Raw genomic sequence first — 13,294 nt, forward strand, 5'->3', positions numbered from 1 at the left:
AAAGAGGATCGCAAAACTTAAACTACAGTAGTTATTTGCTTGACTTGGTCGTTTTATTTCGTGTTAGTCAAGTAGCACTTTATATTTTTATAGATTAAGACTAGTGTTCGTAAGCTTACTATATGGTTATAGACCATTTAAGTCAACCACCATACGCAGTTTGTTATGGAAATATGGGATCATATCATACTCAATAATAGAGTTAATATGGGTTGTTACTTGTAATGCTGGTTAGTGGTTAGCTTTATGCTCCCTTACATAATACAATAATCGCCATTATTTCTATATTTGGTCCACCACACGCGGTTTGTTATGGAAAATATACATACATGCATGGTTTCAACTAAAAGAAAATCCTAAAATAAAATTGAACGTGTCTACTGAGTTCGAATGTGTGAATGCAGAAAACCAGTAAAGTGATCGAAGCTGTAAGAACATGAGATCATAAATTCAAATTCACATTTGTGTTCCGTATCTTTTATGGAGACACGACAGTTAAACTTTCTCAGCTTGCAGGTTGCAGCACATTTATATGCTTTACTTAGTCCCTTATTCTTCTAGAGTCAAGTATAACACATTATACACACCCAAGGTTGACGGGTATTTCATATTTGTAGAACTCAAATTTTTCTTCCATTTGGTTTAGAGAAATCAGCAAGTGGTTAAAAAAATTGAAAATTCAATACTCATTATAATTGAGAGGCTAATGCAGATGCAGATATCTATGCAAGTCACAAAACATTGTAGCAATAATTTACAAACCACACATAAAGCTTCTTCCAATTTAGGGCCCTAATTAGAAAAATCAAGAGTATAAAGTGCATATTAACCCTCTTCCTTACGCATCCTACAATATCTATACATCAAATCTTGAATCTATCACCAAACTGCTACCAAATACTCACTACCAGAACCACCCTCCACACTAAAAATAAAGGATACAACACAAGTCACCCTTCCTTTGTTTTGGAGGGCTTCACCAAACCGGAAGACCTTTAAAAAATTGGTCAATTTTGTCAGTTCATCAGTTAACTACTGGTTCGATTAATTTTTTGACCGAATTTTTGTTAGACGATTCTTGAGATTAATCGAACTACTCTGATGACCGATTCTTAATTAATCCAATTAAATTGGTCGATTCAGTTTGGTTTTTGAAACTATAGTTATAAGGTATTAATATATATAATAATTAGCATATAATGTGTTAAACAGCAAAGTAGCCTAATAGCAATGCTAGTTGCTTACAATGCTAGTTTGTTCGGTCCATATTTCTACTTAAATCGGTTATATTGTCAGTTTACTAATTTTTTAATCAAACCGATTTATTTGATCCGATTCTGATAACTATGTTTATTTCTCAGTTCATTTGTATACTAAATTACTAATTAAGAAATGAAATATAAAACTTTGGTTACAAAATTATTTATGAAAATACTTCTATCGAATAATTTAATTATAGGATAAATATAGTATATATTATTGTTTATTGCACTTAATATTATGTTGTGTAAAGATGAAAAAAAAGTATTTAGTATATAAAATATTGAATCGAAATAAATGCGAGTGATTACTTATTTTGTTTAGATGATATGATATATGATTTACACATATCGTTATACTATGTTTTTTCGATTATTTGTTTGTTTGTCTTATAAATATTCTGAAAAAAAAAATCTAAAATAAGCTTTGTAAATTTGGAAAGTAAAAAATTAATATAAAATTGGTAGCTTCTATTAAATTTAAACCTCATTATCTTGATTTTAAGTGGTTGACTTTAGTCTTTCCCTTTTTCTACTTTATTAACCTTTTTTTTAAAAAGAATTAATCCTCTCCATTTTTTTTGTATTTTAAAACGAGCTGTCAAAAAACAAAATAGCCCATTTAGCATTTCTAAACCCTAAATAATTCTGTCCATCACACAGAAGATTGCTCCAGATATTGGGCCTTGGTATAAAAGTCCAACGTTAATAAGGATAATTCCAAAATAAAGTGGTAATCATTAATCAATATGTTTTATTATTTCACCAACAGATTTAAACAGAGAGATATCAGTCTACATTAGGCTTTATTTTACAAACACGTTAATAAAAATGAAAATAAAATAACTATGCTAATTCATTCTTCTATGATTTACATGCACTCTGTTTTTGTTGTTTTTCCTTTTGACTCTCTTATTTGGTATACGGATACCTAAAAGCCTTGCAAGCCATTGTGGCTTCCCAGTGTAGAAAAAGTAACATCCTAAGAGCACTCCAACCACCACTCCACATGCATATCCCACTGCAACAGGTTTCCAGCCAAATCCAAATTTTTCTTCATCCTCAAATGTCGAAGATGATGAGGCATGTTCATTGTCATCATTGCCACCACTGCATGATTTTGTCAAAGGGAATCCACACAGCATTGCATTTCCTCCATATGAATAATTTTGGAATGTGTTGAATTGGCCACCTGTAGGTATAGCTCCCTCTAATTGATTTTGTGAAACATTTAAGACCGACAGAAAATTCAAATTTGTTAAGGCCAAAGGAATCTCACCCCTGATCTGATTCCATGAGAGGTCCAACCATTCCAAATTTCTCAAGTTACCCAAAGTTTGTGGGATGGTGCCAGTTATTCTATTATGTGAGAGATTGAGCCCTTTGAGGGAATCTAATTCTCCAATTACTTGTGGGATTTCACCCTCAAATGAGTTATTTGATAAGTCCATAGTTGTAAAAGTCATTAATATTTTCACAAGTTGCACTGACTGATCTTTCATGTTGACCACTATTGAAGCAAAATATGATGCAAGGCCGGAATAATTGGAACTCATATATTGCAACCCACTTTGAGTATAATTGACATTCATCATTCCTTGAAAGTTCTTCAAGAATGATACTGGCAAGGACCCGCTAAAATAGTTGTTGGAGACATCAAAAACTCTCAAATTTGGAAATGCATGTGCATCTCTAAAGTTGGAAGAGTTATTGAAGGTACCATAAAATTTATTTGCTCGTAAAATGAGTACCTGTAGCTCTTGAAGCAATCCTAGCCAACTAGGAAATATGTCCTCTATGCTATTTTCTCCAAGGTCCAGAACTCGTAGTTTTGTGCAGTGGGCCAGGGATTTGGGTAATGCTCCCTCCAAGAAGTTGCCATTCAGTTTTATAGTATCTAAGACATTACCTTTAGGGAAGATTCTTGGTAAGGTTCCATAAAGGTTGTTCATATGCAAGTCCAAAACTGTGAGAGAGGGTAAGGTTGCCAAACATTGTGGAATTGTTCCTGTCAAGTTGTTGTGAGACAAGTTGAGAATTTCAAGAGAGCTTGCATTGAATGTTTCACAGTCATTAGGAATGCTTCCACTCAAGTTGTTATTAGATAAATCAAGGAAGGTAAGATTAGCCAATCTGAAAAATCTATGGGGTATATTTCCCGTGAATTCATTAGAGCGCAGGTCTAGAAAACGAAGACTTGGATAAACCCCTAGTGCTTCTGTGATGTTTCCAGAGAAATGATTGTCATCAAGCCTTATTATAGTTAGTGTTGAACAATTTCTCAAGGACTTTGGAAAAATCCCCGAAAAGCTGTTGTTACTGACTGTCAAACCATATAGCATCATGCCACTGCACAAGTCAGGTGGCAGTAGTCCTGAGAAGTTGTTGTTAGAAAGATAAACATCAGTTAAATTAGGACTGTACTTCCCAAAATCTCTGGTGATGCTGCCTGACAAGTTGTTGGAGAACACAGAAAAGTATTCTAAAGCAGTTAGTTGAGCTATGCTGTTTGGCAACTCTCCCTCCAAATTATTACGGCTGGCATCAAAGTAGTGCAGTGACTTGAGGTTTCCTATTTCTCTGGGAATGGTTCCGGTGTGCTCATTCATGAAAAGATTTATCACTTCAATGTTTGTAAGATTCGAAATTGTTGAGGGAATTGTACCAGAGAAGTGGTTTTGAGAGAAGTCTAACATTATCATTTCCCTCATGCTTCCAATCTCTTTAGGAATGTGACCAGAAAATTCATTGCTGCACAAAAGGAGGTACTCGATTTTCTTTAACAGACCAATTTCTGGAGGGACCTTTCCTGTCAACAAGTTATGATCGAGTTGCAGAATTATCAACTCAGTCCAATTAGAAATTAGTGAGGCAGAGAGTTGACCAGAAATGGAATTATATGATAATACCAATTCAGAGAGCTTGGTCAAGTTAGATAATGAGAAAGGCAAAGGACCTGATAGATTATTGCCTGATAAATCAAGGCAGGTTAGATGAATGCATGAGCCAAGTTCCAAAGGGATTGAAGAGTTTAAAAAATTCCCTCCCAGATCAAGAAATCTTAACTGCATAAGTTGGCCTAGGGATGATGGAATTTCCCCGCGGGCTGAAATGTTATGCAATTCAAGAATTTGAAGCCCAGCTATGAATCCTATTTCCATGGGAATAGGACCAGTGAAGTTGTTGTCACCCATACCAAGCTCTTTGAGGTTTGAGAGCTTGGATATATTGGACGACAATGGTCCTTCCATCCCACAACCTGAGAGGTTCAGGTATTGAAGCTTGGCCAAATTGGTATACAATGATTCTGGTATTGTGCCATTAAAATAGTTCTGAGAGAGGTCTAGAAAAGTCAAGTTGTGGCACTTCATTATGAAACTTGGGAATTCGGGAGTGAATGAATTGGAAGACAAGTCAAGGTGTGTTAAGGAAGGCATGCATGAATAGTCAGACCAGTGAGGAGGAGATGCAAAGTAGTTTCCTCCAAAGTCAAGGTAGCATACCTTTGGGAGACTTATGACCTGATAGGAAATAGCACCATTGAAACTGTTGTCGTAGAAGCTGAGATATTCGAGTTCCCTTAAATGTCCCATCTCATAAGGCACTGTCCCTGAAAAGTTGTTGCTTCCAAAGTCCAAGAAAATGAGTTTGGAGAGGCTGCCAATTTGAGGTGGTATTGACCCAATAAAGCTGTTATGATTGAGGTCAAGGTGAGTGAGGTTTGGTAGGGAAGCAAAATCCAAGCCATGAAGGGTGCCACTGAGATCGAAACCAGAAAGGTATATCTCTGAGACAGTTGTGTTTGTTGTTTTGTCGCAAACAACGGCATCCCAACTACTGCAAAGGTTGTGAATATTGGAGAGGGACCATGAATTGAGAAAAGGAGTGTATACTAGGCTGTTTTTCCATTTCACAAGGACTTGAGCTTCTGTTGTTGGAGAAGCTGTGATTTTGAGTGAAAGAAAGAATGTGGATGCTATTATTATATGAAAGAGAACATGATTGAGAACACAATGATCTCTTTCGAAAGTTGCCATGTCTCTCCGAGGCACTTTTATGGCCGCTCTATGTTTGAAGGGTTGTGACTTGTAATGCTAGTACGTTAGCTTTGCTCCCTTATATAATACAATAATTGCCATCATTTCTATTAAGATTAAGACTAGTCTTGGTAAGCTTACTATATGGTTATAGACCATTTAAGTCCACCACCATACGCAGTTTGTTATGGAAATATGGGATCATTTCATACTCAATAATAGAGTTAATATGGGTTATTACTTGTAATGCTGGTTAGTGGTTAGCTTTGCTCCCTTACATAATACAATTATCGCCATTATTTCTATATTTGGTCCACCACACGCGGTTTGTTATGGAAATATACATACATGCATGGTTTCAACTGAAAGAAAATCCTAGAATAAAATTGAACGTGTCTACTGAGTTCGAATGTGTGAATGCAGAAAACCAGTAAAGTGATCGAAGCTGTATACCACACGTGATTTGTCATGAAAGCATGAGATCATAAATTCAAATTCACATTTGTGTTCCTTATCTTTTATGGAGACACGACGGTTACACTTTCTTAGCTTGCAGGTTGAAGCACATTTATATGCTTTACTTGATCCCTTATTCTTCTAGAGTCAAGTATAACACATTTTACACACCCAAGATTGACGGGTATTTTATATTTGTAGAACTCAAACTTTTCTTCCATTTGGTTTAGAGAAAACAGCAAGTGGTTAAAAAAAATTGAAAATTCAATACTCATTATAATTGAGAGGCTAATGCAGATGCAGATATCTATGCAAGTCACAAAACATTGTAGCAATAATTTACAAACCACACATAAAGCTTTTATGTATTTAGATATAACACTTCCAATTTAGGGCCCTAATTAGAAAAATCAAGAGTATAAAGTGCACATTAACCCCCTTCCTTACACATCCTACAATATCTATACATCGATTCTTTTGATAGTCCTTTATAGCATAAATGATGCAAAACCAAAAAATTTTATTTGAATAAAAGGTTTGATTGGTACAATAGTGAACTTTAGGGTACAATAGTGAACATTGTCCCTTACCTTTGAATCCCCAGTTTGTTTCAGCTTGTCAGCATGCTTTGTCACACTCTGCAAAAAAAGCATATGCTTGATGGTACGTTCCAGCAGTGCATCTATGCTACACTGTTAAATCATCACAAGAGACCAAGGGGAAAAATATTCAGTGTTGTTACATACAAAATCATTCATGAACCAAAATACTAGAGTTATAAAAGAGATATGCTGGAATCAAGTATATGAGCAAAAAGAAGTCAATACCTTTGCTCCATTTGGCACAATTTCCCGTAACTCTTTTACACGATCTTGAATCATTTGGCGATCCTTAGGTCGAGGCCTAGGATTCTCTCCCGGTTTAAGCCTTTTGCGATTCGATTTGCAAACTTCATCAGGCCGCTTGGAGTATCCAGTCGAAACACTATTTTCAAGCTTAAGCTTGCTACTATTTTCAACCCATGAACTAAGTTGGGACCCAAACATAGAAGAAGTTTGGGAACACTTTCCATCGTCGTCCTTAATACATCCAGACCTCATGGAATTTTCAACAGCACCTGTTTTACCCTCACTCTTAGGAATACCAAACATCCCACCCTGGATATGATCAGGCATAGCCGGCTTGTAGGCACGAGAGGGAACTGAACAGGTACTACTTGTCAAAGTTGTCCTGCAAGACATGTCATCAGAATTCTGTTTCATGACAGATTTGGTCTTTGAAACCACAGCATCCAGGAGGTGGTCTGTGCCTGTCCCAGAAAATATGTCACTCTCTGATATTGCTTCACTTGCAGAGTAATAATCAGAGTTCATACCCTGCATATTCATACATGTTGGCTTTTTATCCATATTTTCTGTATTAGATTCAGATCCAACAGCAAACAACTTATCCCAGTTTCCACTCAGAAGTTGGTTTTTGAAATCTGCTCCTAGAATATCAAACAGATCATCACCTGATGACGGTTGAGCACAAACTTGTTCTTGTTTAACATTCTTCACCATAGATTGACCAGTAACATGTTTATTAACACAATCTTGGACAAAATCAGGGCTTTGATCTCCGGTAGTCACAGGCTTTGAAGGTAAAGCATCATGAACATGCTTCACATCTACAGAGAGAAGCTTCTGATCAGAACCTTGTGGAGGCACAGTAAAGGAACCTGAGTGACTGAACAAATTAGCCAGAGAAGAACCACCTGCTTCACTTGAACCATCACTTTTAACTCCAACCCCACCCCCTTGTGCTCCGGATAAATCACCAACAGACACATCTGGAGTTCTTAAACCAGAATCAGTAACAAGACTTGTCCTCAAAAGACTACTCACCCCACCATGTATTGGTATTCCAGCAAGTAATGAAGCACTGCTAGAACTTTGATTGTGATCAAGTATATGGCCTCCATCTGTCTTTAGTAGAGACATGTTTAATGTACTTGACGCATTTATACTAGGATTACTGTGACCTTGATTCCCAAGGACTGACATCATTTGTTGCTCCATATATTTTAGATTGCAATCGCTTGCAACTGATTGACCGAAACTGGATAAGCCATTGAATGCAGATCTTGCATTATATGAAACAGAAGGCTGCTGTAGGCATGAACCTCTGCTTGAGGGTATCATTTCAGCCTCCACAACCCTATTCTCACTTCGGCCAGCAAAGTTTGTTTTAATCAATGTAGTAGCATTTGGTTGGCAATAACCATTTGATATCTGGCTCAGGTTATGAGTTTTGGGAGTCAATACTGAACCTTGGAAGTTATTCATTTCTCCCCTTATAGGACAGAGTGTTTGAACAGTTGGCCTTGAAACATGAGATGGGTTACTTTGCTCATTTGAGCCATTAGATACTGATGGAATGCAATGTGAGGGAATTCCAGGTGGTTCGACAGAGACAGGCAAGCCGCCAGTAGCAAGTGCTCTTCCAATGGAAGGACTTCCTGAATAATCTTCCGATAGAAGGGCACCGGGAATGCATCCAAGTTGCAAGATCAAGCTCTTTACATCATTTACAAACCCAATATTCTCCATTATCTGTAGCGGTTGACATTGCTGAATTAATTGCAGAAGAACGTCGAAAGAGAATGTAAAGCATAAAAAACAATTACAATGGCGCATTCACACTAGATAAGAGGGCATTGCTAGCTTATTCAACTCATAACATGCAGCTTTCCAGAATGTCTATCCAAGATTTATGCAATTCATCATATTCATGTGATCCTGAACTAATATGCTGAGTATGTGACATATACACATGTAAGCTAACAGAGGCTACTCACTCTTGACCAAAATATTATATTACAATGTGAGATACTCTGACCCAGCATGATAATTTTGGGGATATTGTATCAGATTAGATCTCTTCAGAACTACAAACATAAGAAAAGGACTTACTGGCAAGAAAGATCCAAGTTGAACAACCCCATGGGGAAGCACAGGAATCACTGCAACAGTCTGCATAGACAAGAAAACAAGGTATCATAATATAGCAACATGAACTCTACAAAAAAATGTGGAGCATAAAGAAGATCACAAACCTGCATTCCAGCTGAAAGTTGGTGATGCATCTCAGCATATACCTAAGAAGAGTGCACCAAAATAAGAAATCAAAACGAAACTCATCAATTACAGCCCTATATAATGCATATTACACAATTTCCAGAAACTATATTAAATTGAGAGAGCATAAACAGGAGTGCAAGCTTAAAAAATATTGTTCACAAAACTTTAACTGAACCACAACATCTGCAATATACAGCAAAAATTAGTCAAGCATTCTTAGGAACAGAAGATCAAATTAATACCTCAGGTGGATATGCATCTCTACTAAAATTGTTGAAAAGAATCCACTGATGGTTGCCAGTAAATGCAGCGCGTCCAATTATTCTGAGTTCGCAACAAAATGAAGTATGTGAGTCACTACAAATTTTCTCTTAGGATCCTGAATCCCCAATAAATATTCAAAGAATAGAGGGAACAGGAAAGCACCTACCCTTCACCTGCGATATTGACTGAATTATTCACTGTCATTTTGTTAATCAAAGAACAAACTCTGTCCTCCTCTTGGATCCCCATCTGAGACGAGCGAGACTCGGAAGAAAACCAGCTGCCTTCTCCATTCCCAAAAGTTGGTTGAGGGAAAGAACATGGCAATGGTTCATAATAACATTCTTCCCAGATCAATAGTCTGCCATATGAAACTACAATCAGTTAACTCAAATAAAGTAACTAAAATACTTTCATATGTTCAGTTATATGTATAAGGTTAAAAGCAATGATGCATCATAAGTTGCAAGGATGACAAAGATAGATCATATTTTGGCTCATTACCAAAGCAAGCTATTTTGCAGATTCGCTCTCAGAATCACAAACAGATCAAATACAGTAGGTAGTGCGCCTCTGGCAACTAGGGCAAATAAACTTCAATTTTCTTTTCTCTTTAACTAAGATTCTCAAGGACAAATCAGAAACAATCAAAGCACTAAGCTCCAAAATAGTAAGAATGAGTATAAAAGTGAACAGAATAAGAATAGAATCAAATACAAAGAAGCAGTAAATGTAATGAGTAATGACCAACAAAATGAGAGCCTAACATCTCAATAATATCTAGGAATCAAGGCAACCCCTAAAATGGAATATATTATCATAATTTCTTATGAGATCCACCCATATGATTAGGGAATATTGAACGAAAGAATTTTCAATGAATCAGCTAAATAATTTACTCTCAGGTTGCATTATCCAGGTTTTAGAAAGAAAACAAAAATCTCAAATTTATCATTAAGAGAAATAAAGGGCACACGCACAAATCAGCAGCATAAACTCGAAAGTAAAAGTAAGGGTGTAAAACACTATTAGCTTTTCTTAAAATTACTCATAAACCGAAGTAGCAGCCAAAAAATCATGCTTTGATGGATTTAGAAACCACAAAAAACAAACAAACAAAATAAAGCAAAATGATTTCACTTCTTTTTTGTTCTTTTCATTTCTCTGCAAAAATCAACCAGGTACTTACTTTGAATTGTTGCATCCGATCTTCCAGAACACAGCATAAGACCACTGATTCCGACCGCAGAGAGTCTTTAAAGCTTCTTTCAGCAAAAACCCCATCTTTCTTCCAACGGGGTATTCTCAAAACCACACAAAAAAGTCCTTTTCTTTTTCCTTCCTCTGACCTTAAAGGAAGAACAACAACAACAGCAGCATGCACCAACAGAAGATAAGAAACAGAAAAGAGTAGAAACCTTCAAATCCGATGAGCATGCATTTTCCGGTGAGTGTTGCAAAAAAGTCCTAACTACCGCGGCATGATCCTCTTCCCGCCTGTTTAGTCCTCAATCCACCACTTCTCTTTCGCTGCGGATCCAAGTTCCCGGCGATGAGTTTCCGGCAGGCCATCCTCAGGAAGAGGAAGACGTACGGAAGAGAGAGAGGGAGAGAGCAAAGCAAAGGAGTTAGCTTTTGAAGTTGGGTTCACACTATGCCACGAGCTTCAAGGTTGTAGAGAGCAACGATCTTGTCCATTATTGAGGGAATGGGAAACGATGAAGATAGAAAAAGAAGAGAACTTTGAAGTGGGGAAGTGAAGGCGTTGGGGTGTGTGAGGTCTTAGCTTGTTGAAGAGAGAGAGAGAGAGAGGAAAAGGGTTCAGGTTCTGAGGGCTGCGCTCTGTGGTTGTGGTGTGTGGGTGACAGTGGAAACTGTGAAATATTATTCCCACTTGTTCTGGCTTTCCATTTGTGAGAAAATAAATGGAAGTGTTTTAAAGTGGAAGGGGTTTCACAAAGAGGAACGCTTTTGAGGGGAATTACATGCAGAGCCACCAGAGAGAGAGAGAGAGACAGAGCTTGCTTTTGTCGGGTTCTAAAACAGTGTCGGGAGTAGTCAGAGAGAGGGAAAATGTTTGGTTTTGTTTGTTTTGTTTTGTTTGGGTTCGGTGAGTGAGTATTGTCTCTGAGAGAGAGAGAGAGAGAGAGAGAGAAGAAGAGGAAGAAGATAGGAGAGAGAAATGAGTGTGTGAGTGTAAAGCTTGGGACTTGGGAGAGAGAGAGAGAGTGCGGATTACTATCATGCTCACGTCACCTTAAGTTTTTGTGAACTAACATGAAATGCAATGTTTTCTTACTCTTATAAAAATTTTGTCAAATAAAATTGAATTAAGTGTCAATAATTTTATCAACTATTTTAATAATTAGATATGCTTTCTATTTGTTTCATAATTTCTTTTATTATCAAGTAAGTTTATCAGCATAATTTTTAACTTTATTTATTTTATTAAGTTGAATTATTCTACAATAATTTTAGATAAATAAAATAATTTAAAAAATTTTATTAATATTTATTACAAAATTAACTTTTTTATCATTATTCAAAAAATGATATTGTTAATTTTTTTTTTCCAAAATTTAGTCTCTACTCATCCACTGTTTTATTAGCTAATTGTAGATTAAAAAAATAATTTCTTAACAAAAATAATATCAAAAAATTGTTTGCCACAAAAGTTAGAGTGGTTAACTTTGTAGACAAATTTTAAAAAATAAATAAATAAATAAGCACATATGAATTGTATTGTAAAAAGCTGAAGAGAATATCATTTTATTAATGTATTTTTGACCCTTGTTAAGGGAGTGATTGTGTGTTGATGAATGATAGGACAGGGTAGGAGAAGGGTGAAGAAGTTTTTTGATTGTGTAGTTTGTATAGAAGTTGGATACTTATTATGAGACATGATTGATCACTGAGGTGGGAAAATCATTATGTGCAAAGGATACTCCTTTCTCATCACTGCTCCTATCTAACAATAAACAAGAATGAACAAAGTAGGAGTACAATGTTTTGTGTTTTAATGTTCAATTCAATTATTAATTACGTAACCCCATATATAATTATGATGCATGTTAGCTGAATTTTGGACACTTCAACTTATTGCTAAAAACTCTTTCATTAGTATCAAAGTTTGATGATGGCAATCATGGAGTCTTATTGATAGTAATTATGCTTTAGACCAATGATTACTGCTACAAACAAACATTGCCAATTAAATTACTGGATAATATGGATATATTTTAGTAGTGTTTTGGGAGTATGATTACATTTACTGTTTTGGACTTATGTGATAAGTAATTAATATTTTGGAATATTTGTTATTTTAATTATATTATGTATATATAAAATTATTGTTAAATTAATTATTTATATAAAATATATATTAAAAATAACATATAAATATATATATAAACAATTGTAATGAGATTACTGGTTTTATGATAAAGTAAAAAGTTTTACTAATTTGATGATAGTTGTTTTGAATATTCATTTTAGAAAAAAAAAATAGTAATGTTTTTAAGTAACTGTTAGTTAATAACTTATGATCATGATTTACTGAACCCATAATTTAAGCGTGCTATAATCATCATTTGTGATTTGCCTGAAATTTATTAGGTAACCTTATCATAAATTACTATTTATTTTGTTCACCATTTTTATTTAGAGAAAATTCAACTCTCTTCTCCTCTGAGATGTTAAAATGACACTCTCTTCTTTATGTATATTATCTTTCCTTCTAATTTTTAAAAAATCTCCTCTTTAATCCATTTTAAATTTTTTGTGTTAACTAATGTTAACTTTATCTATTTTTTAATAAAAAATAAATTATTTTTTTAAAAAATACCCATTAACATAAATTTTATTTTTTATCATTAAATTTTTCTTACCAAAATATTCTTTAATAAATTATTCTTTTATTGATTAAATTGTATTTTTTAAAAAAATTAATAATTATATTATTTTTTTCTAAAATACCTTTCAATAATTTTTTAATTATTAAATTATAATTTTACCAAAATTTTTGTTAACAATTTTTTTATAATTATTGAAGAGTTTTTAGAAAAAAATAATATAATTATTATATTTTTTAAAAAATACAATTTAATCAATAAAAGAATAATTTATTAAAAGATATTTGGTAAACAAAATTTAATGA

General features: G+C 34.8%; 2 protein-coding genes across 4 annotated transcripts; both read right to left on the bottom strand.

Annotated features, from left to right (window-relative positions):
- On the bottom strand, positions 1,994-5,611 carry LOC107613076 (LRR receptor-like serine/threonine-protein kinase GSO1). 2 transcript variants are annotated; one of them, XM_021108719.1, is made up of 2 exons: positions 3,804-5,611; positions 1,994-3,770 (listed from the first exon to the last, which is right to left on the bottom strand). In XM_021108719.1, the coding sequence occupies exons 1-2, from the start codon at positions 5,294-5,296 to the stop codon at positions 2,111-2,113; spliced, it is 3,153 nt and encodes a 1,050-aa protein (XP_020964378.1). In that variant the 5' UTR covers positions 5,297-5,611; the 3' UTR covers positions 1,994-2,110. The 2 variants fall into 2 exon arrangements, with proteins under 2 accessions (XP_020964378.1, XP_016170408.2); XM_016314922.2 differs by having other exon boundaries at positions 1,994-5,608.
- Positions 6,079-11,288, bottom strand: LOC107613074 (transcription factor LHW). 2 transcript variants are annotated; one of them, XM_016314920.2, is made up of 7 exons: positions 10,328-11,288; positions 9,305-9,499; positions 9,117-9,198; positions 8,850-8,891; positions 8,707-8,766; positions 6,580-8,364; positions 6,079-6,444 (listed from the first exon to the last, which is right to left on the bottom strand). In XM_016314920.2, the coding sequence occupies exons 1-7, from the start codon at positions 10,420-10,422 to the stop codon at positions 6,241-6,243; spliced, it is 2,463 nt and encodes an 820-aa protein (XP_016170406.1). In that variant the 5' UTR covers positions 10,423-11,288; the 3' UTR covers positions 6,079-6,240. The 2 variants fall into 2 exon arrangements, with proteins under 2 accessions (XP_016170406.1, XP_016170407.1); XM_016314921.2 differs by having other exon boundaries at positions 6,580-8,346; positions 10,328-11,285.

This window comes from Arachis ipaensis, chromosome B08, assembly GCF_000816755.2.
Source record: "Arachis ipaensis cultivar K30076 chromosome B08, Araip1.1, whole genome shotgun sequence".
NCBI lineage: Eukaryota > Viridiplantae > Streptophyta > Magnoliopsida > Fabales > Fabaceae > Arachis > Arachis ipaensis.

Bases quoted from the DNA above. Each gene is read 5' to 3' on its own strand.
- LOC107613076 (XM_016314922.2), bottom strand. From the start codon at position 5,296: ATGGCAACTTTCGAAAGAGATCATTGTGTTCTCAATCATGTTCTCTTT.
- LOC107613074 (XM_016314920.2), bottom strand. From the start codon at position 10,422: ATGGGGTTTTTGCTGAAAGAAGCTTTAAAGACTCTCTGCGGTCGGAAT. The intron at 9,500-10,327 runs GTAAGTACCTGG...TTCATATGGCAG, and splicing joins ATCGGATGCAACAATTCAAA to ACTATTGATCTGGGAAGAAT. The intron at 9,199-9,304 runs GTAGGTGCTTTC...TTGCGAACTCAG, and splicing joins GTCAATATCGCAGGTGAAGG to AATAATTGGACGCGCTGCAT.